We start from the raw sequence: 21,205 nt of genomic DNA, 5'->3' as shown, positions 1-21,205 counted from the left end.
ATTCTTAATTTGATTAATAATAGAAAGTTGGTTGTCTGCGATAGTGTGTTGTGTAAAATGGAATATGATTTTGGGTTGTTTAGACTTCAAGAGGAAGGCAAAGGTGAATTGATCCATTCTTTAAAACAAGATTAGGTCATTACTACAAAAAAATATATATGCATAATGGAAGCCAGAAAAAGGAATTAAAAGCCAATAAAAACAATATTATTTTCTTAAATAGGAAGTAGAGTTTCAATTTGGCTCTAATTTTTCACAAATTAAGTTTTTTTACTCAACTTAATTTAATGATTGTTGAGTCAAATTCATCCTTTTTTTTTATTTACAAGAAATTTTAAAAAGTTAATAATCAATTGAATATATTTTATACGTTTAGGGTCAATATTTTAATAATGAAAATGACTAATTTTAATTGATTTGATATAGTAGTTGAATCCATCCTGTTATTTACTAAATCCAATTCTATTAAATTTTGTTGTTACAAAGTGAATCCACCTCCAATAAAACTTCTCATCTTATTTATAAGGATCTTAATAGTATTACTGTAATAAAATAAAATTATATGTATAAACAAAAATCCATCTAAGTGGACTACCAAAGATGCATCAATCCAAGAAATTAGAAATCCCTAATGTTGGTCATTGTTATGTAAATTGATGCTTTAAATTTTCCCTTAATTTGCTTGTAGACTAAATAAAAATGACTAAGGGATGGAGAAAAGAGTTTGCTTTTGGGTTTGAGGAGGAGGGTGGAGAATTGAAAGATAACGAAAGAAGTTTTACTTTCTATTTGCAGCCCCACTCTTACTAAGTCCCTCCCCTTCATGCATTCAATTTCTACTTCAGCCCACAATTCTAGCCCAAATTATCTTCGCTACACTTGTCAACTCAGATCATTTCTATTCAAGAATTTATTTAACTTTAAGCAATAAAATACTATTTTACTGGCATGGATTAAAAGAAAATAACTACAATCAATAATTTTGGTGGTTAACATTAAAATTGTAGATGAGGTGTTTCATCCTACAAAATTATATATATATATATATATATATATATTACACATTTTTTATTGTGATTTAGGTTTTAAATTGCATATTTTATTGTAGACAATTATTATAGGTACAATTTTGCCTACATTGACACTAATCTGAGTATTCATAATCATCAAGATAATATAGTTGATAAAAATTATTCTTATAACAAATATTAAGCAATTTATTTTGCTTTAGCAATGGATTTATATGACAAATTGATCCCCAAGTAGGTAGGGATTATCCCTATTTACGACCTCTTTCTGCATGATCAGTGAATGAAAAGGTGCACACCATTTTGTATCAGAACAGCAAGATCTTTCTATCTTTCATGCATGTGGATAGATAGATGAGAAAGGGGGTGAGAGAAATAAGGACCGAAATATAAAACAACTTAGACATGCAAAGATAGTAGGCACTTGAAATGCATAGACTATAGTTTAACCCTCCTAAATTGTTTAAAATATACTGTAGAAGATAATAGAATGCACCAATAATCTCACTCATAGTTGATTACACAGTATAATCTCACTCTATTTTAATTCAAGATCTAGAACTGATATCTTAAAACAGTATCTGATTTTTATAAAATTTTGCACTAAAACCAAAACAAAGATTTTTGGAAGATAAGTTCTTTTTATAAAACAACCATCAAGCATACATTTTTCCAGAAAAAGAAACTTTATACTCTCTAATGTACAACAACACAAGTAGGTCCAATTTGATTGCAGATCCCTCATATGCTCACAGAGGAGTCACAGGAAATGTGGTGAGTACATCATGGGGAGGGAGGTGGAGGCATGGCGACATCACGGTGGAGGTTTTAGGCGAGAGGCCCACATGGAAATAAAAAGAAGAGAGGTAGGCACTTGGGGAAAGATGACATATTGCTAAAGTCCCTTATGCCAAGTGTGGACATCAAACAGAATTCCAATCTCGATGACATCAAATGTGATGAGTTTGTGTGTGGTTAGCACACCACAAAAGCAATCCATTGTAGTTGTAGCGCACATGAGCCGTATAAAACTTGTACTAGAATTCTATACCTACAATGAGAGTTCAGTCTCGTACCTTGTAATCAGATCCAAACATCCCATCAACCTCCAAAGCCCCTGCCTTAGTGGCTCCTTTTACTAGTCCTGAACAAACTACAATTCCAGTGTCACCACTTCTCAGTCTTTTGTAGCAAGGAGATACAATGAAATGCTCTAAATACCAATTATGAAAACATTGGGAGCACTGCACCACAAAAAGCTAGTTGCACTTGGAGAGCTCTGTGACTTATAAATTTCACACTAGAATCTCATACTCAAAATATGTGACTCGAGTATCATGACTTGTAATTGGATCTTAGTAAACTGTTTTAATGATTTTAATATATGTGACCTTCGGGCAACAATGCAGATGCAACTAATGCGTTCAAAGATTAATATCCCTCTTAACCAGTGGATACATCAGAAAGAGTTCCAAATGGGGAAAAACAATTTTATATGGGAACATCTTCAAAAATAAGAAATAAATTCTATAATTTGCTGCTTGCTTTTCTAATGGACTAACCTGCCTTGACCAATTCCATATCATTTCTGCTATATCTGTCAAATAAACATTGGTATGTGACTGTTGCATTTAATAAACTGCAAACATACCTTCGGTGGTGAGCAGTGACCAGTCCCATGCCTACTTGAGAGCTATAAAAAAGAATGCATCAACTCCCATGCTACGCTGCACAATGGCAATGACTACAAGGCTTCAATAAAATGGAAACTACAAATTCCATACAAAGGTGATGCATATTGCGTTCAATAATAAAGTTTAGGTTAATTGACTGCTGAATAAATATAACCACTAAAGCTAAAGCTTGGCTATTAAAACAGCAATCCCACACCACAGTATCCTTGTTTACCCAATTGCATTGCCTCCCAAAAGTAAATCTCGGGTCCAGGTAAAATACACTTAAAAGACATTAGTTTGAAGTTCGTAAAAGATGGTGAAGTCCCCCTCCTGGCTCTTGCAAACCATGCTTAGAAGTTAGAAACATGGATGGGTTGCATTTCCAAGCATCCAGAACTATAAGGATTCTTCTGTGCAAATTGAAATTTGGAAGATAGAATCTAAATGTTTATAATACATAAACGAAATATAAATCACGAAGGATAACCTAATAACTATTATTCTGTAATGCGTTCATAGGCATGGAACTAGCAGCACAAGGCATTCATAATGTATAGTAAATGAGGAAATTTTGGTACAAATAATTGTTTTACTAGGCAAGTTATCAAAGTCTTATAGTTTTCAAAAGAATAAGTATTAGAGTATCATATACAGAGGGAATTACTCGTCAGATTCCATTAATTGTAAACTTCCAATTCAATTGTTCTGATTGCTGTTTTGTGTTAATAGACTGTTTGACGCCAAAAAAAAACTGAATAATCTATGAATATGAGATTGAAAATAATCTAAATTATCTATGGTTTCACCTAACGTATCTTCTAACTAATATTCTTGCAACATGATTCTAAAGTTTTCTTATAAGGTCTAAGAATATTTATCAAATATGGATTCCTTGTATATTACATAAATATTTCTGCATTATGCAGTAATTTTATAAGCAATTAACATATCCAATATTTACTCCATGTATCTTAACATGTAGAGTGAAATTAATCAAATCTAATCCTAAGAATCATTTTTCAGAACTCTCCTTAGGATTTAAAGTCATGCTCTAATCTATGGACTCTTCTCATAATTCAAGCATAATGAACACAACAAATCAATATATTAAATTCCATTCCTACCAAGCTAATAAACCGAAATAATCTTAAGTCCAATTCAAAAAATTACTTTCCATATTTTTTTCTTGGAAACTTCAGATCAATTATGCATCCATCAGACATATGCAAACATTAAGACCAGATTAAATCACCAACATGAAATATAAGATCACATTAAGCTACATGAATAATTAACCAAGAAAAAGACTATATTTAATCCCTAAATAGGAACTCATGGTAAAATAAAATCACCAGGATAAGCAGAGGAGTCGTGTCTGAAGTCATCTGCCACTTCCTTCCTTTGATATTCGTGCAACACAGACCGAACACGTGCGCTTCCTAATACTAATTTAACAAGTGGAGAGAGAGAGAGAGATTATATTCTAAATTCTATTATAAACCACGTATATCTCTTCAAAACAATAAACAAGTCCTATTTACAGTTTTCCAGCGGCCACCATTCACTTAATCATTGCTTGGATGCTTAAGTGAGGTGATCGCTTCTCCATAAATAACAATGTCACATGAGGGTGCCTAAGAAACCTGCTTGTTGGGCTCTGAAGGTTGCTTTCCTCGTCTCGTTTGAGCATTGATTTGAGCAAAGAGAATTGTCACTATAATATTTGAATTAAATTTTGGCTCCTCTCTTAAGCATCCTGTTATGGCTCAAGAAATGTGCTTACTCGCTCCAAAACATGTTTAAATATGTTATTCATGGCTCGAGCACTGGTGTGCATCGCTCAACCGCTAGCTCACTATTTGAATGACCAACATGTAGAGACAGATGACTTCTCTTCTCTTAAGCTTGGTTTCACGCACTCAAGCAAAAACTTTCACCTTTCAATTCTTTTATCTTCTGCAAAAAAATAAGTGTAAGAAATATAACATGAGAAGTTATATTTATATCTATATCTTCAGAGAAATTAAATCATTATAATCCAGATAAGTGTATAAACTCATTCAAATTTAATTAACATTTACACTTATCAATAATAAAAGACAAGTGTCTCTTTATTATGTTACAAACCAGGGTGAGAACGTTAATGTTATATGTTAGAGCACACAAGGCATCCACCAGGGTTGCGTTTCCTCTGATATGCCGAACCAGGACCGAAGAAAAACATAACCATGGTCCTCAACATCAATGCTTACAACAGAATGAAGCGAAATTTTCTAATGATAGAAAGTCCAACCTTTTTAGATAACAAGAGCTGCAAAGGTAGAAATCTTAGAATTTGTCATCTGGCGCAAAACCCCTTTGCAGCATTTCATCATGGAAAGGAATGCCTCTTTCAGATTGTCTAGAGACACATGCCCATTTATCAATGATGTGTACGTTGATATTAGAATTTGTCATCTGGCACAAAACCCCTTTGCAGCATTTCATCATGAAAACGGAATGCCTCTTTCAGATTGTCTAGAGAAACATGACCATTTATCAATGATGTATACGTTGATCTATCGGGACTTATACCACTGTCAATCATCTTGCGTAATACCATCTCAGCCTCCCTCATTCTACCTTGCCTACAATATCCACTAAGAATTGCATTATATGTGATAACATCAGGCAGCAACCCATGTTCTTCCATTTTGTTAAGCAAGACAAAAGCTCTGTCAAAGCTCTCTTCCTTTACAAAACCATTTATTAGAGTATTATATGTAATGCAGTCAGGAGAAACTCCTTCTAAAACCATCTTGTTGAAGAAGTCATTCGCCTTAGACATATTGCCAGTCCTCAAATAACCCTTAATGACGGTGTTGCAAGTAACCAAAGTAGGCTTAACACCTTTTTCTACCATTTCATCCCACACCCTGAATGCTTCACCCATAATTCCTAAACTGCAAAACCCATTTATCAAAATGCTAAACGACACATGGTTGGGCGATATCCCCCTACTCACCATATCACACCACAACTCCTTAGCCCTCTCCATTTCACCAATCCTGCAAAAGCCATCCATTAACGTATTATACGTCACAACATCCGGCTTAAGGCTCCTTTGAGTCATCGTCTCAAACAAATCAAGTGCCCTACTCATGTTTCCATCTTTACAATACCCATGAATGAGAGTGGTGAGAGTGTAATAATCCGGAAAAACTCCCCTCTCCACCATCTCCTTAAACAACTCATCAGCATCACCGAGCATCTTCCCTTTGCACAACCCATTCAACAGAGTATTATAAGTAACTACATCCATCGCACAACCCCGCGCAACCATCTCGTTCCGCACGTTCAACGCCTCAGTCACATTGCCATTTCTACAATATCCATCAATAAGAATAGTATAAATCACAGTATCGGCAACCAACCCAGCATCCTTCATCTTCCTAAAATAGTCCAAAGCCTTATCAAAACGCCCATTTCGAGAGAACACCCCAATCACAGAACCAAAACTAATCAAATCAGGAACAACACCACACCTCAGCATTTCATCAAATACCTTCTCAACCTCACGAATATCATCCTTCCTACAACCTTCCACGAGCAAGGGATTAAACGAGGCAGCATCAGGACTCAAACTCATCCCCAACATCTCATCCAAAACACTCCTCGCTCTATCATAATCCCCTTTCTTACACAAACCATTAATAATAGCATTATAAGTAAAAACCCCAGGCTTCAACCCCACACCCCACATTGAGTTCAACAACTCGAAAGCCTCACACAAATTCCCCTGACGACAATGCGCGTTGATGAGAGTATTATACGTGACAACATCAGACAAAACACCTCTACCCTCCATTTGGGACAAGAAAACCTTAACCTCCTCGAACCTACCCTCTTTACAATAAGCATTGACCATGATGTTGAGAGTGAAGGCATTAACCGTTGTGCCACTTGCGACAACATCCTCGTACACCGTCCACGCCAAATCGACCCATCCCACTTTCACCAACGCACCGAGCAGCGCGTTGGAGGCGTTGATGGAAACAGCGAAGCCGCGCTGCCTCAGCAAACGGAAGGCTTCGGAAGCTTCTCGAAGCTTCCGTGCCTGGACGTAGGTTCTTATGAGTAAATCGAAAACGATGGCGTTTGTGTGAGACTGAGAAGAAGGGGCGAGAAGGGAATCGATGAGGTGGGGACGTGAAACGCCGCGTTTTCTGATCATTCGGAGGAGGAGAGCCTGAGCTTCTGGAAGGTTCCCCGTGCGAAGGAGGTCGTGGAGCGTGGGATTGGTACCCGCGTGGATGAAGTTGCGATGGCATTGAAAAACTGCCAACACAGAAGGTCTGAGAAACCGCGCCAGTGGGTTCCGCCGCAACACTGTCTTCGCCATTGATGCAGGTGGGAACGTCACAGCATAATTTTATTGTATTATAGTTTTAAACTCTGATAAATTTTAAAAGTGTTTATTAAGTTTTCATGATTTATTAAGTCATTAAAAATTAAAAAAAAATTGAGTGTTTACTTTACTTAATTTTTCTCTTATCTAATTTTATAATTTTACAATTTCTTAAAAGAAATCTCAGCTACTCTCTTCTCTCTGATTTTCTAGACTTCTTTATCAAAGCTTTTATGTAAAATTATCAATTATAAAAATACAAAACTGTTAAATGATATGCTTGTAAAATTATGAAATTAGTGACAAAAACTAAATAAAGTGATAATAAAAATCACATCATAATCCCAGTTAATTAGGAACTTAATTCGAAACTTATCAAGACTTCAAATTTAATTAATTTATTAAAAATTATAATAAAGAATTCAATATAAATTCAAAATCTCATAAATGAATTTGAATAAAATAAAAAATATTTAAATTAATAAAATGATGGATGAACATGTTACCATAATATTTCAATTAATAATGACTTATTAATCTCTTCCATAAATTTATAAATTTATTGATATGAAGACTCTCTAACTTCTTTCTCCAAAAAAATTTCATAATCATGTGAATTGCATCAAATTTCATAGTCCAATAACGTTTTTTAGTTTGATGTTAATGTTATGTTTTTGCCTCTTTTCTAGTTTGGTCCAAATTAAATGATGGTGGTTAGATGTAACATCTACTTCTATCCTACTAATTTCCACTTGATGAATTTTAATAACGATTTATGTTTTAAATAGCCTCAATATTGAAAAGATGACAAATAATTATTTATTTTATCCTGTTCTATTTCCCATTAAATTTAAATACAATTGATTAGATTATCTTTTCCATACACACTTAATATGAATTTTTACTTGTGTTTTATATTTATTTATACTTTGTAATTATAAAACTGTAAATATGTTTTCAATACCTTTTTATTAAAAAAAACAGATGAAAATAGAAAGAATCTAATGTTTCTCACAAGTATAACGTAAAAAATGAACAAAATGACAAACCTTGTACTCATTTACAACAATAATCCATCACAGTATCACAATAGTAAATAAAATCTGTATAATTTTCATATTTTATTAATCTAATTTACTCTTTCACTATACATTAACAATTATGCTTTCTATTTTCTATTAATTAACAATTATGCTTTCTATTTTCTATTAATCTTCCTTGATGGAATGAGGTTCATCAACGTATTCACATCAAATTTAAGAGAAAAGTAAATTGAACCTTTCAATTTTCATCAGTTTGAATTCATTTCCAAAACAAAAAATAGTAATAAAAAAATCAAACTTCAAAATTCAAGTTAAAGCTGTGAACAGATTAATTGGATTAAAATCGTTTGACCCAGTTCTGTATGCATATTACAAAATCATAAAAACACATAATTTATCCTACAAATCCGTAGATAATTTCGATGTTAGAAAAAACACATTTTATAGTTTAATTAACTTACACCAACTAAATCTTAACAAAAAAAAAGCATACAACAAAAATTCATATAAAAATTTAGTAGTAAGAATAATATATCACTAAATTGGTTCTGTTGATTAAGTTTACTACAATAATCCATTATCATTGCATTTAATCTCTTTTTACTTTCATTTTAACCTGATCAGGTTAAAAATCGAATTTTATTTTTCTTTCATATTGATGGGGTTGATCTAAATAATAAATATCTTTAATTTTTTATTCTTTTTTTGCATTAAGTTTGTTGTGATATCTATACTTACAAGCAAGAATAATAGAAATGTATGTAATTTGAATTGTCTGTATGATTAAAAGAAGATGGTTTATAATTGTTTGAAATGCATTTTACTTTATATAGTGAGGTAAATCTGATTTATTTATTTATTTTGTAAGAAGAATGCAAAGATTGATTGGAAGAAGCGAGCAAAGAAAATCCGACATAAGACGAATTGAATTTGTTTCTTCTCGCTCTGTCTTTCCACCTTCACCAGAAGCTCCTTTCTCTGTTCCTAAGCGGAGTTAGGGGGTCAAATTGAAAACGTATCCAGTTACAAACAACATACGTTTTTGTTTTTTGTTTTTGTTTTTCTTAATGTCCTTGCATTCTCTTTTCCTTTCCCTCGCTTTTCTCACAAGCCACTCAACAAAATTCGCCCCTAAACTTTAACAGAGGATCCTTCTTCAACGCAATTCCTCGCCCCAATGAAAGGTATTGTGTTTCTCTTCTACTTTCACCTTATCACAGATTTGGGTCTTCGATTTTTCTGCTTCATTTTTCTCAGATTACTCCAATTTCCATGCTTTCGAAATTGATTGTTGGCACCGGGAACTTGGGTCCTTTGCATTAGGTTGATGTAATGGTGGGGGTGCCTCCAAGCTCTTCAATTTGGGGTATTTGTGGTCTGGAAAAGTGAGTCAAACTGAAGGGTTCAAATGGGGTTTGGTTGATTTTGATCATAGTTGAAATTTAGTACTTGATGTATTCGTACATTATTCTCTTCCATGTTTTCTTTTTGTATGGATTGGAGAAGTTTTATTTTCCTCTTTTGATGACCATGAATTGGTGTCTACTGTTGGATCTACTTTCCGTGTGGAATGTTTGGAATTAGGCTTTTTTGTCGATGTTGTTCTTCTTCTTTATCTTCTTTCACTTTCACTTGCACTTGGTCTTGATTGGCATAAATCGTGGGTTCTCTGTGAAAGACCTTTGAGACTATAAATTTGATTGAAATTATTAAAGTTTGGAAAACTTTAACAGAATGAGGAGCAGGTAACTGGCCAGTTTTGAGAAATGAGCTGGCTGTGTCAAACTTGTATCATGTGACAAATGATATTATGGTAGAGGTTTTGAGTCACTTCTTGATTCAACTTTTGAGGAAAGAAACCTTCTGATTCTTATAATCTCATCAACATTTCACACGAGTAACATGACTTCAATCCCACTGTATGCATGCTTTTCCATATGGTCATAATTGTTCGGCACTTCAGTGTATAGTTGTATGTTTTAATTCCATAACATTTATGAATCAATTTGAGCAGTTAATGACACAAGATTCTTCGTGATTGTTTTGTCTGGCATATATTACTGTAGTTACTTTTTTCCTTCCAACACAACACATGTACTAAACTTCCCGAATTCTGTTGGTGTTCAGAATCAAGTAAACTGCAATCAGAAGAAAATAAAGTCTCCAATGAGAAAAATAAGAAAAGAAAGCTGAAAACACAATCCCAACTTTCTGCCTTGGAGACATTTTATGATGGTAAGAATACTCTTTTGTCAAGTATATATGTTAATGCATTTTGCAAAGTGGTAATTTATGAGGAATTTCCTTTTTTGTTTCCAGAGCACAAGTACCCCACAGAGGAAATGAAAGTAGAACTTGCTGAGAAGTTACGATTGACAGAAAAGCAAATATCTGGGTGGTTTTGCCACAGAAGGTTAAAGGATAAAAGATTGATGAAAGACGAAGCCGTCGCTAATGGACGGCAAGATCGTTCAAGTGGTGTCATCCAGGATCGTGGCAGTGGACTTGGCCAAGATTCTTGTGGAAGCAGTAAACATGCCGATTACAGGTATCTGGATGCTAAGGAGGTTGAGAGCCACGACTTCTACAACAACGAAATATCTGTTGCAGACATGACACACAGACGTATGAACCATTATCCTGAAAATGTTAGTGTAGTGGATGACACATCATCTGAGAGCAGCTCCTTTTTGCAAGAAAGGGCTTTTGCTCAAGGTCAGGATCCATATGATATGGAGCCTTCTAGACATCTTACACCTAACGGAGCTCTACCACCCCTGAATCCCAAAGGTGCAGTTAACCTGGGATACAAACCATCAGGATATTTGAAAGTGAAGGGTGAGATAGAACATGCAGCTATAACTGCTGTTAAGAAGCAATTAGGAAGGCATTACGAGGAAGATGGTCCACTACTTGGTATAGAATTTGATCTGCTTCCTCCAGGGGCCTTTGAGTGTCAAACTGAAGATCCAGCTAATGGTAGGTTGCACATTCTACCCATTTTTTAAATGATGTATCGTTCAGTTAATTTTGTAAGATTGAATATTGTTTGGTGTGGAAACTGAAACAGTGTAATTTTCCATTTTGGGTTAAAGGAATGTGTTGTTGTCTGTTACACATCAAATTGTGAAAAAACATGGAGCATGAAGCATTGTTTTTTTGTCATTGGCATTGAATGCTTGAAGATGGACTTGGGTGTGTAGGGGATGAATTTTTCTGGAACAGTAAATAATTTGAAATTTGGAAAGCTTGTTCGTAAAGGTTGATGCTGCAATTTAATATTCATAACACAGAGCCTTTGTATGTTAATATGTGTTCGGTGTGCTATTTGCTTGTTTAGGTCAAGATAGTTTATTTTTGCTCCTTTGGATGCTTTACTAGAAACATTCCATCTTAGTTACGGTGTGGAGTTTTATTTTCTCTGGTTAACTCTTGACCATTTTCTAAATGCATTGAGTCATTTTAAGAATAGATTGATTCCTACCTTATAATCTATTGGTGTTATGGCAGAACCATTTTGTGTAGCGAATCCTCCGCTTCTGAATTCTCCAGAAATCTCTGCTGCAAAAAAACACAATCTTAGTTCTGTGAGTGACTTTTCTAATGCATTTATTTTATGAGTTTAGTAATTATACTTTTTCTTTAAATTATTCAATTCATGTTTGGAAGATTAGACAGTGACATAATTATTTGTGTTCTGACTTTTTGACTATTGAAATTTAAGACATTATTCAAAACCTTTTCTCTTTGAAACAATTATTTACAGTCGTATACATACCCATATATCGAATATTTGATAGCCATTAGTGCCTCTTGTTGCCAAGTCTAGCATCCTGTCACCCACTCCTGACCAGAATTTTCTGTTTAATCTCTCTCTTTTTTACATTTTGGATTTCTTCAAAAGTGGCTGGGAAAATGGAATGGTTTAGGCTTTGGTGCTCCTACATGGATAGGGACACCAGAACACAAGTAATGTCCAAAGTATAGGATACAGCGACACCACTGATATATTTAATCAACTTGATGAAAATCTCAATTAATATTTAAGATTTATATAAGTTACACTATAAAAGCATATTTGTTAGTTTCCCTGTGATATCACCCTTCTAAATAGAATTCTAAATAAGAAACAACCCCACAAAACCGGCTTGTAAGGTGAGGTTTGCACCTCACTTATATATTATCATTTGGCCTTATCTCTAGTCGATGTGGGACTTCCAACACACCTCCTTCACGCCGAGGTATAGACATCTCGTGCGTGATAGTAGAAATTGGGTGGTCCGATAGCGGCCCGATTACGGGTGGAAGAGAAGAATAGAATGCCCACTTAGAACTCGCTAAGATAGAGTCTAACCATGGCTCTGATACCATATTAGTAGTGAGTTTTTAAGCCTAACTCAACCCCACAAAACCGGCTTGTAAGGTGAGGTTTGCACCTCACTTATATATTATCATTTGGCCTTATCTCTAGTCGATGTGGGACTTCCAACAAGTAGTGTATAGGAAGTGTTTGGCCAACAAAGGGTGTCTGCTTACTTTCTTTACTTATACTCAAACCAAATCGAAGAGGCATTTGAACTGATTTTTTTTTTTAAATTGTGACTTAGTTGAAGATTGTTAAACATATGTCAGAGGTTTTCCCACAAGTTTCATGTCAAAAAAAGTGTTGGAGCCGGCAATGTACTATTCCATAGAGGTGCTGGTACTTCCTAGATTATTAGTAATGATAAAGAAATGGATTGGAGTGACTCAGTAAACTAGAAAGTTGGTGTTTGTTGTAGTGTGAGACCAAAATGGAACTAATAGAATAGCTTATTAACAAAAATGATCTTGGTTTTAAATATAGCATTGATTATGTGATACATATTTCCCTGCTTTCTTACTCTCTTTTTACCTGTGCATTTGCAGAGATATGATTCGCATTATACTAAATTTAATTCCCAAGATTTGCATATGGAACGAGCTGACTTTGGCTCCTTGCATGAATCTGATTTCCAGGATAAACAAGATAAGAAAGCCCGTCAGAATATAAAACAAAGGCAACCTTACTACGGTTATACCAATCATGTTTCTGGAAGGAACCCTTTCCCAGATTTGTATGAAGATTCTACTGGAGAAGCATCTGGCTATAACAGTGCTAAGAATCATAGAATGAGCACTAAGCACGGGGTTGAGGGGATGCGATCTGATTCTGCTTCTAACCACAGTGATCACTTTGAGGAGAAGCTTGCGGTTAAGACGAAAGACTTGGTGCTGCACGGTTATGATAAGATCAATCCAAAGAGAATACAAAAGAGTGGACATGTTAAATCTAAACCTTCTAGTTCAATCCGTAATTCCCGTGTTCCCATAGATACTGAAGAAAGGGGATTATCTGCTAGGATGGCAAAGGTTCATCAATATATTTGCACTTTCTGTGTTATATCTCTAATGATCAATCTCTCCTGCTTACAGATGGTTTAAAAGGTTAATATTTTGTGCAGGAAGAGATGTTTAAGGTGGACAAGAAAGCAAAAAATACATACCGCGATGTAGATGGAGCAGGGAGGCTTTCAAATGAAATTCTGGTTAGTTTTCCTTCTGGAATGTGATTATTTGATTTCCTAATGAGTTCAGTTCCCTCCTTCCATGCATGTATATGATGTTTTGCTTTACTATGTGTATAGGTTGCAAAGAGAGCTAAAGTTGACATGCTTCAACAATACCATGTGAAACCATCACCTGTTGCTGAGATGGAGAAAAGGAAAATTCACAGGTGGGTATTTCATCATGTGTGGTTTTGTCTCCCATGACAATATATGATGTTTGTTTAGGTAGTGTTTGGCTTAAACCTTTTTTGGGTTTGTCTTCAAAGGTTAGGCCTAAAATAACTTTCCTAGAAAGAAAGGCTTTTAAACATAAAAGTAGTGTTTTTCTAATGGCATTGTGTATGATCATGCAGATCTGCTGCAGAGATGCCTTCTAGCTTTAGTGAGGATGAAACTGCTGAAACCAGTTCCTCACTAGATTATTAAATGCTGTTGATAGATGGTAACAAGTGTGAGGGTTTTGTCTTAATCCATTGGGTATGTACATTCTAAAACGACACATACGTTTTCCTTTAACATGGAAACCACTGTTTCTGACAGCCATAACAGTGACTCCATTTACTGTTCTTTGTGGTCGCCTATTTTTCCTTTGTAAAAAAAATGAATTACGCCTCCCATGTTATTTTTTTTGTGTAAAATTTCATTTTCTGAAGCTCCTTGTGGTTGGTTAAATTCCAGCTTATTATATACTTGTTATTTGTCTTTTACTGGTTTAATTATGATGGTAGTGCATTTGATATGCTAATTTGATCCATTGATCGGTAGTTTAAATGCCAACTTCTACTTTTTTCTTTGACAATCTCTGTTTCATTAGTTCTGTATTAATTTCAAAAGATGTAATTTAGTTAATTGATTCTTTAAGTTCTTTGTAATTAATTGGGTCTTGAGTTAGTCTATGATGACTTTAATGTGACTTGTAAATAGTATTTATCCTTTTTTATTCGTAAAAGTAATATAATTACATTCATTTCGACATATTAATATTATAAAGATAACATGGTGATAAAAAAGTAATTTTTTGTATTTTTAAAAAGAAAAAGAAATAAAAAATATTAATGTTAAATAAATATAAAAAAATTATGTGTGTTAAAATATCATTTCTCTGTTTATAAATACCTTTTAATATTCAGAGAAACCATTCCATTGTAAGTTTGGAGATGATTTTTTGTTAGTCTTTTTTATTGTGGGCTTTTCATTTGTGAATTAGTAGTGTCCTTGGTCTGACATAAACGATAAAATCACAACTCAGAAATGTTATTTTCTTCTTGCACTCTATAAAAATCACTTTACATTATTTTTTATCATAAAAATTATTAATTCAAATATAATTTTTTATATTTTAATTAATCATTTTATAATGAAAGAGACACTCCCTTATAAATTTTAGATTAAATTAGTGACGGATCCAGAAACTTATTAACATTTTTAAAGAAGAAAAACATTGAATTTTTTTAGAAAACACATATTATAGAAAGTTTTAACTGCCATATGTTTTCACAAATTATAATCATTCTACACACTTTTTACATTTTAAAAATATTATACGACTTTTCATTATTAATATTATAAAGAAAAACATCTCTATGGTAACCAAACAATTATAAACCATTGATCTCTTCTCTGATTACGCATTCTAGTTTTTTTTTTTCATAAAATTCATTTAAGTGAAATATCTTGTAATCATTGAGGTTCTCAAACAAAATCAAAGTTAATTTTAGAAGTAAATGTGTCATTGAATACATAACATATTTTCTAATTTTCGCCAACATTTTAGAATGATTACCAGAAGTTAACATTGGAAAATATCCTTATACGATAAAAGTTTTAATTTAACTATCAAATCTCTAAATTTTACAAGAAAATAATAATGGATAAAACTCGGTTATATTTGTGTCATTAATTCATTATATGTTATGTTAAAAATATAAGTGTAAGGGTAAGTTTCCTATTGAACAAAAATTAGAAAATAGAAGAAAGAAAACCTATAAAATTTTATTACAAAGTTGTGAATTAAAAGAAATGTAAAACTTATTCGATTTGAGTTCGTATAATGTTGTACTACTCCAATAAATCCTTACGTGAAATGTTCATCAATTTAGTACAATGTACAAATGTACATGTTGTTTTGTGTTAATTGGTTCTCACCCTTTGGATTTTCTTTGCACCAATCACCAAATCCTAGTACCATGGAAACATGGCTAAGAAACATTTTAATGATGTGTGTTTAAAGTAGTGTACTTGCATGTTCTTTATTTTAGCCATGAAGATACGAATAACATGAGTCAATTAATTAAGGAATGCAGAATAGAACACGTAAGAAAGGCAACATGTGAAAGAGGGCATTCATCAATTTTAACAAACCTATGTTTTCTTTTCTACTATGATGTTTGCACATCAAACAAAGGTTTCATGTAGAGTATTATTACAATTTCCTAAATCTAATTTGCTAATTCAGTTCATAAATTATACTCAATATATATACTAGATTCGATGCATGCATAGTTAGATAGTTTGTGTTGTGTCCACGTGTATGATTGTTTTATGATTTAAGTAACTTAATATGTCTGAAAGAAAATTTTTAAATTATATATTATTGGGATGTTTTATATGTTTTCACGTAATTTGATTGATTGAGCAATGAATAAGAATAATCTATTTTTAATAGAAAATCCCGTGTTTAATAATTTTATTTATCTATACATACAAAACTCTTTAAACCTAATTAGTGAACAAAGATTAGTTTATGTTTCGAGAGAAAAATGAATTCTGTTTTCGTATTTTTATGTTATTGTCCTAATTAGGAAATGACCCAATAATTAGTTGATCTAACAATCATTTAACAAATTTTTTTGAATATATATTGTTTTTTTTTTTTTGTAAAATTAATATCAACTTAATAATTTTAAAGATCTAATGTTACAAATGTCCTATGGATTAGAAACATATATAATATATAAGTGAACGTTAACACAATTAAAATTTATTTTTTTCTTTTCTTGTGTTATTTGTTTGTTTTTTTTTAATTAAAATATTATTAAATATGATAAGTGATGAATGGATGAAGTATACACGAATGAGATTATGATTATTATTAGTTAAGTATTTCTACATAGAAAACACTATGTTAAGATGCTCAGGTCCTGCATTGAATGTTGGGTTATGAAGAAAATGATCCAGATTTTATTAATATTTGACTCGTATAAAAAAATTAGATAGATAGAGTTGAAAAAAAAAATTGATCAAGTTGGATATGAAAAAAATTGTATTTGGTGGTTAATAAAGATTTACCATATTATATAAATAAACTGAGTTTGTATTATATAAATTAATTAGGATAAACATGACCCAATATACAGACATATTAAATAACACCGTCTAATTTTTTTCATTCTCGATCAATTTAAATTTGTGTCTATTAGATTAATATTCAAATTTCATAATTAATTTCGATATTTTGATATAATTATTATAATATATATATATATATATATATATATATATATATATATATATATATATATAAATATAAAGTATTGTTATTATCAATTACACGGTTATTATAGAATAAGGTAAGTATTATTCTAATTGAAACATAGGTTCATAGTCCATATCAATTATATAAATACAAATAATATTTTTTAATATTCACTTTAAATCTTCTTACTAACTTGAGTATTAAAGAATCTTTTGTACGTGGATCTCTCGTCTCTAAGTATAATAAGTTTTATTTCTATCAGAAATAATTTTCAAGTCATCGATGAAATCTTGTCAATTGTTCGCAGATCCACACTCAAAATTCCGATAAGATTACAAATTACTAAAAAATGTATGATATATATATCTTGAATGAAATTGAATATAAGTTTAAAAATAACAAGGTGCCATGAATGTGAAGCTAGAACATGAAACTATACCAAAAGATAGTTTCTCTTTAATAATTGGCGTGCAAGGACCACAGTTAGGCATGCAGAATAACCGCTTAGAATAGTTGTGCTTAAAAGAAGAGCACCATATATATAATTCAAACATTGGATCAATGTTAGGTTCTCTCTCCCATATAGGTCAAAATTCACAATTAACCTTTTTAAAAGTTTGGTCCACATCACAAAATAATTGCAAACTCAAACATTACTTCAATTTCAAATTTATATAATCATATATATATATATATATATATATATATATATATATATATATATATATATATATATATATATATATATATCATCAAAATATAGTTATATGATAATAACTTCTATCGTGGTTTAATTCTATTTAACCCTTGCTTTCACGTGAACTTCAATTAACAAAAAAATAGAGTGTTATGTTTTGATTTTATAAGTCTTCATAGCTTTTGTTTTATTTTTATTTTCTCTTGGAAAGCAATATTCATTATACAAGGAAAGATGTATAAAAATATTAGTCAGTAGTGTTATATATCATAATCAAATAGATTGTACTAATTAAGTTGAATTAGTATTAGGTTATTAAATTACTTTAATCGAATTTGCAAACCATATAATGTGCAAAGTATTATACTATATATAGGGTATAAAGCAATAGCATGATTCAACTTCTGTTTCATTAATCATTACATGCATATATAATTAAATTGTAATAAATTAATAATGTCCAAATCTCTTCAACAGGTCATACATGTATTTAAATTTCTTTTTACAGACGGTGATATTTTCAAGTTTTTTTTTTTCAGTGACAAAGTGTATACTTGAGTACTCAGTTTTGTGGTTAAAGATTACAAATAAATTTATTTTCTTATTTTAATAAATATAAAAACATTACGAGTAAAATATAATTACATGATACGAAAAGCTTTTACAAAACATATTTAGTAGCTGTTAATTCATTTTAAATTTATAGTATTATATTTAAATATAGTTAGTGGTCCAGTTCGACTTCGACTTTTAATTAATCAGTCAAAATAAATATAACATTAATACAAGTAAGGATTTTGACATATGTTATTTTAAAAATTATATTTTAATTCTTTAACCGAATATTTCAAAAAAAAACTTTAAGTTTTGATTTATATATATATATATATATATATAACCGATTTATGTTTAAGTCTTTTCTTAAATCTAAATCTATTTTTATATTTTTTTTAAAAAGTTGTTGTTTCAATTTGATTATGAAAAAAATAAATTATAATTGGTTTTCAGTTTTTAAAATTGTTTTTAATTATTTTATATTGTTTTGTTGTTTAATGTAAAACCCATGAAAAAAATTTATAATAGTAAATTTTAGCATTTTATTAGTAATAATAATTTTAATGGATAGAAAAATATAAATTTTGGATATAAAATTATAGTAATTTTATAAGGAGAAGTTAAAATTTTTGATAACTTATTTAGTAAATTTTTAAAAAAATCGAATAGTAAAAATTGAATAGTGAATAGTAAAAAGTGAATAGTAAAAGTGAATAGTAAATAGTAAAAATAAATTTTCAGCGTTTGGATTCCTTAGCATGGAAGTAAGTAGTAGGTAGAAATTAGGATCAGATTTGGTGAGAAAATGATTGAAATATTATTTTTAAATAATATTAAAATAATAAATAATATTAAAATATTATTGAATAGTAAATTTTTTTAACTATAAATAGCCATGGGAGGGAAGGGTATTTTGCACCAAGAAAAGAGGAATCAAGTGAGAGCTTGAGAAATAGAGAAGAAAGAGCTAGGGAGAAATTTTTAGTTGCAAGAAGAGTAGAGGTTCTGAAGGGTTTCGGGGAAATAAATTCAGATCAAGAGGAATCTGGAATAGAGGTAGGGGAGCTAATCTTTCTAAGCTTTTATATTATGATTTAGTACTGTTTTATTACTATTCATGTCTTGAAATTATGTATGAATATTGTTAATGCTTACTGTATGTTTATCTATATTGATATTCGGTGTAAATATTATATGCTGTTGTTTTGAATCTGTTAATAAGAAATTTGTTAAAAACTAGTTGAGGAACACTTTGGCTAAGGAAAGACTTGGTACTTAAGTTGTCCATTGTGACGCACCTCTCTTTCCTGGAAGTCTCCTCGACAAGTTTTTAACTTAAATCTTGTGTACAGATTATGTACTGTTAAATTATCATGTAATATATCTTGTTGGAATATATTCAGTTTGTATGATTTCTGAAATGATTGAAGTTTATTTGATTTGAATTTATGCATCTGAACATGTATGAGTATTATGGGGAAATGTCGTAAGGGTATAATATGAGTCGAGGAATGTGAGTATGGTATGAGTCTCGCGGAGAGATTCTGTAATGTCATGGTATGTGTATGAGGATTATGGGTAGATTTCGTAATGGTATAATATGAGTTAAGGAATGTGAGCATTGTATGAGTTTCGTGGAGAGATTCTGTAATGACATGGTATGTGCGTATATGTTGATGTTGAGGGTCATGAAGTTGGAGGTTATCCTGATACTCTAATAATCAATCAGTCTCAAGTAGAGAATGATGAATTATGTGGTGAGAGGGGCAGGAGGTCCTGGTCTATGTGCCGGTTTAGGACATAGTGAAGGGACTAACCTTGTGAATGGTATGGAGGGCAGAATGTCCTGGTCTATGTGCCGGTTTAGGACATAGTGAGGGGACTAACATTATGAATGGTATGGAGGGCAGAATGTCCTGGTCTATGTGCCGGTTTTGGACATAGTAAGGGGACTAAGAATGACATCACAAGTGAAAAACCTTCCGTTGTATCGCTCATCAACATATCGTTGGGATAAGTGCCTATGGAATATCGTTGGGATAAGTGCCTATTGAATATCGTTGGGATAAGTGCCTATTGGGTATTGTGGAATGAGTGTCTATTGGGTATAGTGGTGTTTATTGGGTATTTTGGTGTTTATTGGGTATTGTGGGACGAGTGTTCAATGAGTGTTTATTGGGTATTATGGAATGAGTGTCTATTGGGTATTTTGGTGTTTATTGGGTATTTTGGTGTTTATTGGGTATTGTGGGACGAGTGTTCAATGAGTGTTTATTGGGTATTATGGAATGAGTGTCCATTGGGTATTTTGGTGTTTATTGGGTATTGTGGGACGAGTGTTCAATAGGAATTGTGGTACGATGGTATGAGGGTGTCTGACATAATTATTATATGATGTTTGTATCGAAGTAATTATGCATGTCTTATAAATGATTTGTTGCATGTTAGCTCACCCTACTTGTTTGTGTTTTGTGTTTGGGTATGTGCGATGATCGTATAATTCGTTATACGGGAGCAGATGAAGGAATGTCGCCTCACATAGTGCCAAGGAAAGGGAGGAGTAGAAGAACTATAATTAGAATCTTTTTACATGTATAGACTTATATTAACTAGGAAATTTTAAAGGGTGAGATTACGGAATGTTACCGTAAATGTAATGTTAATTATCAAGTGTGAAAATTTGGGATGTTACATTAATGTAAAAAGTTGGGTTGTTACATTAATGTGAGAATTTGGGATGTTACATTAATGGTATC

At 32.0% G+C, this 21,205-nt stretch overlaps 2 protein-coding genes across 16 annotated transcripts; one reads left to right on the top strand and one right to left on the bottom strand.

Moving 5' to 3' along the window:
* Positions 1 to 1,147: 1,147 nt before the first annotated feature.
* On the bottom strand, positions 1,148 to 7,111 carry LOC108338611 (pentatricopeptide repeat-containing protein At5g01110). Of its 12 annotated transcripts, none has more exons than XM_052880365.1 (4): positions 4,998 to 7,111; positions 4,057 to 4,660; positions 2,680 to 2,772; positions 1,153 to 2,172 (listed from the first exon to the last, which is right to left on the bottom strand). In XM_052880365.1, exon 1 carries the CDS (start codon positions 7,083 to 7,085, stop codon positions 5,148 to 5,150), a length of 1,938 nt encoding a protein of 645 aa, XP_052736325.1. In that variant the 5' UTR covers positions 7,086 to 7,111; the 3' UTR covers positions 1,153 to 2,172; positions 2,680 to 2,772; positions 4,057 to 4,660; positions 4,998 to 5,147. The 12 variants fall into 12 exon arrangements, with proteins under 12 accessions (XP_052736321.1, XP_052736322.1, XP_052736320.1 ...); XM_052880363.1 differs by having other exon boundaries at positions 1,153 to 2,772; positions 4,057 to 4,149; positions 4,348 to 4,660; XM_052880364.1 differs by having other exon boundaries at positions 1,154 to 2,181.
* A 1,895-nt stretch (positions 7,112 to 9,006) lies between these two features.
* LOC108337065 (homeobox-DDT domain protein RLT1) lies at positions 9,007 to 14,374 on the top strand. Of its 4 annotated transcripts, none has more exons than XM_017573503.2 (8): positions 9,007 to 9,318; positions 10,262 to 10,369; positions 10,454 to 11,113; positions 11,645 to 11,721; positions 13,133 to 13,525; positions 13,618 to 13,701; positions 13,801 to 13,889; positions 14,076 to 14,374. In XM_017573503.2, exons 1-8 carry the CDS (start codon positions 9,312 to 9,314, stop codon positions 14,146 to 14,148), a joined length of 1,491 nt encoding a protein of 496 aa, XP_017428992.1. In that variant the 5' UTR covers positions 9,007 to 9,311; the 3' UTR covers positions 14,149 to 14,374. The 4 variants fall into 4 exon arrangements, with proteins under 4 accessions (XP_017428992.1, XP_017428991.1, XP_052735987.1 ...); XM_017573502.2 differs by having other exon boundaries at positions 13,043 to 13,525; XM_052880027.1 differs by having other exon boundaries at positions 10,201 to 10,369; positions 13,043 to 13,525.
* Positions 14,375 to 21,205: the final 6,831 nt, after the last annotated feature.

This window comes from Vigna angularis, chromosome 7 (genome assembly GCF_016808095.1).
Source record: "Vigna angularis cultivar LongXiaoDou No.4 chromosome 7, ASM1680809v1, whole genome shotgun sequence".
NCBI lineage: Eukaryota > Viridiplantae > Streptophyta > Magnoliopsida > Fabales > Fabaceae > Vigna > Vigna angularis.
This window is presented reverse-complemented; position numbering and strand designations above follow the sequence as displayed.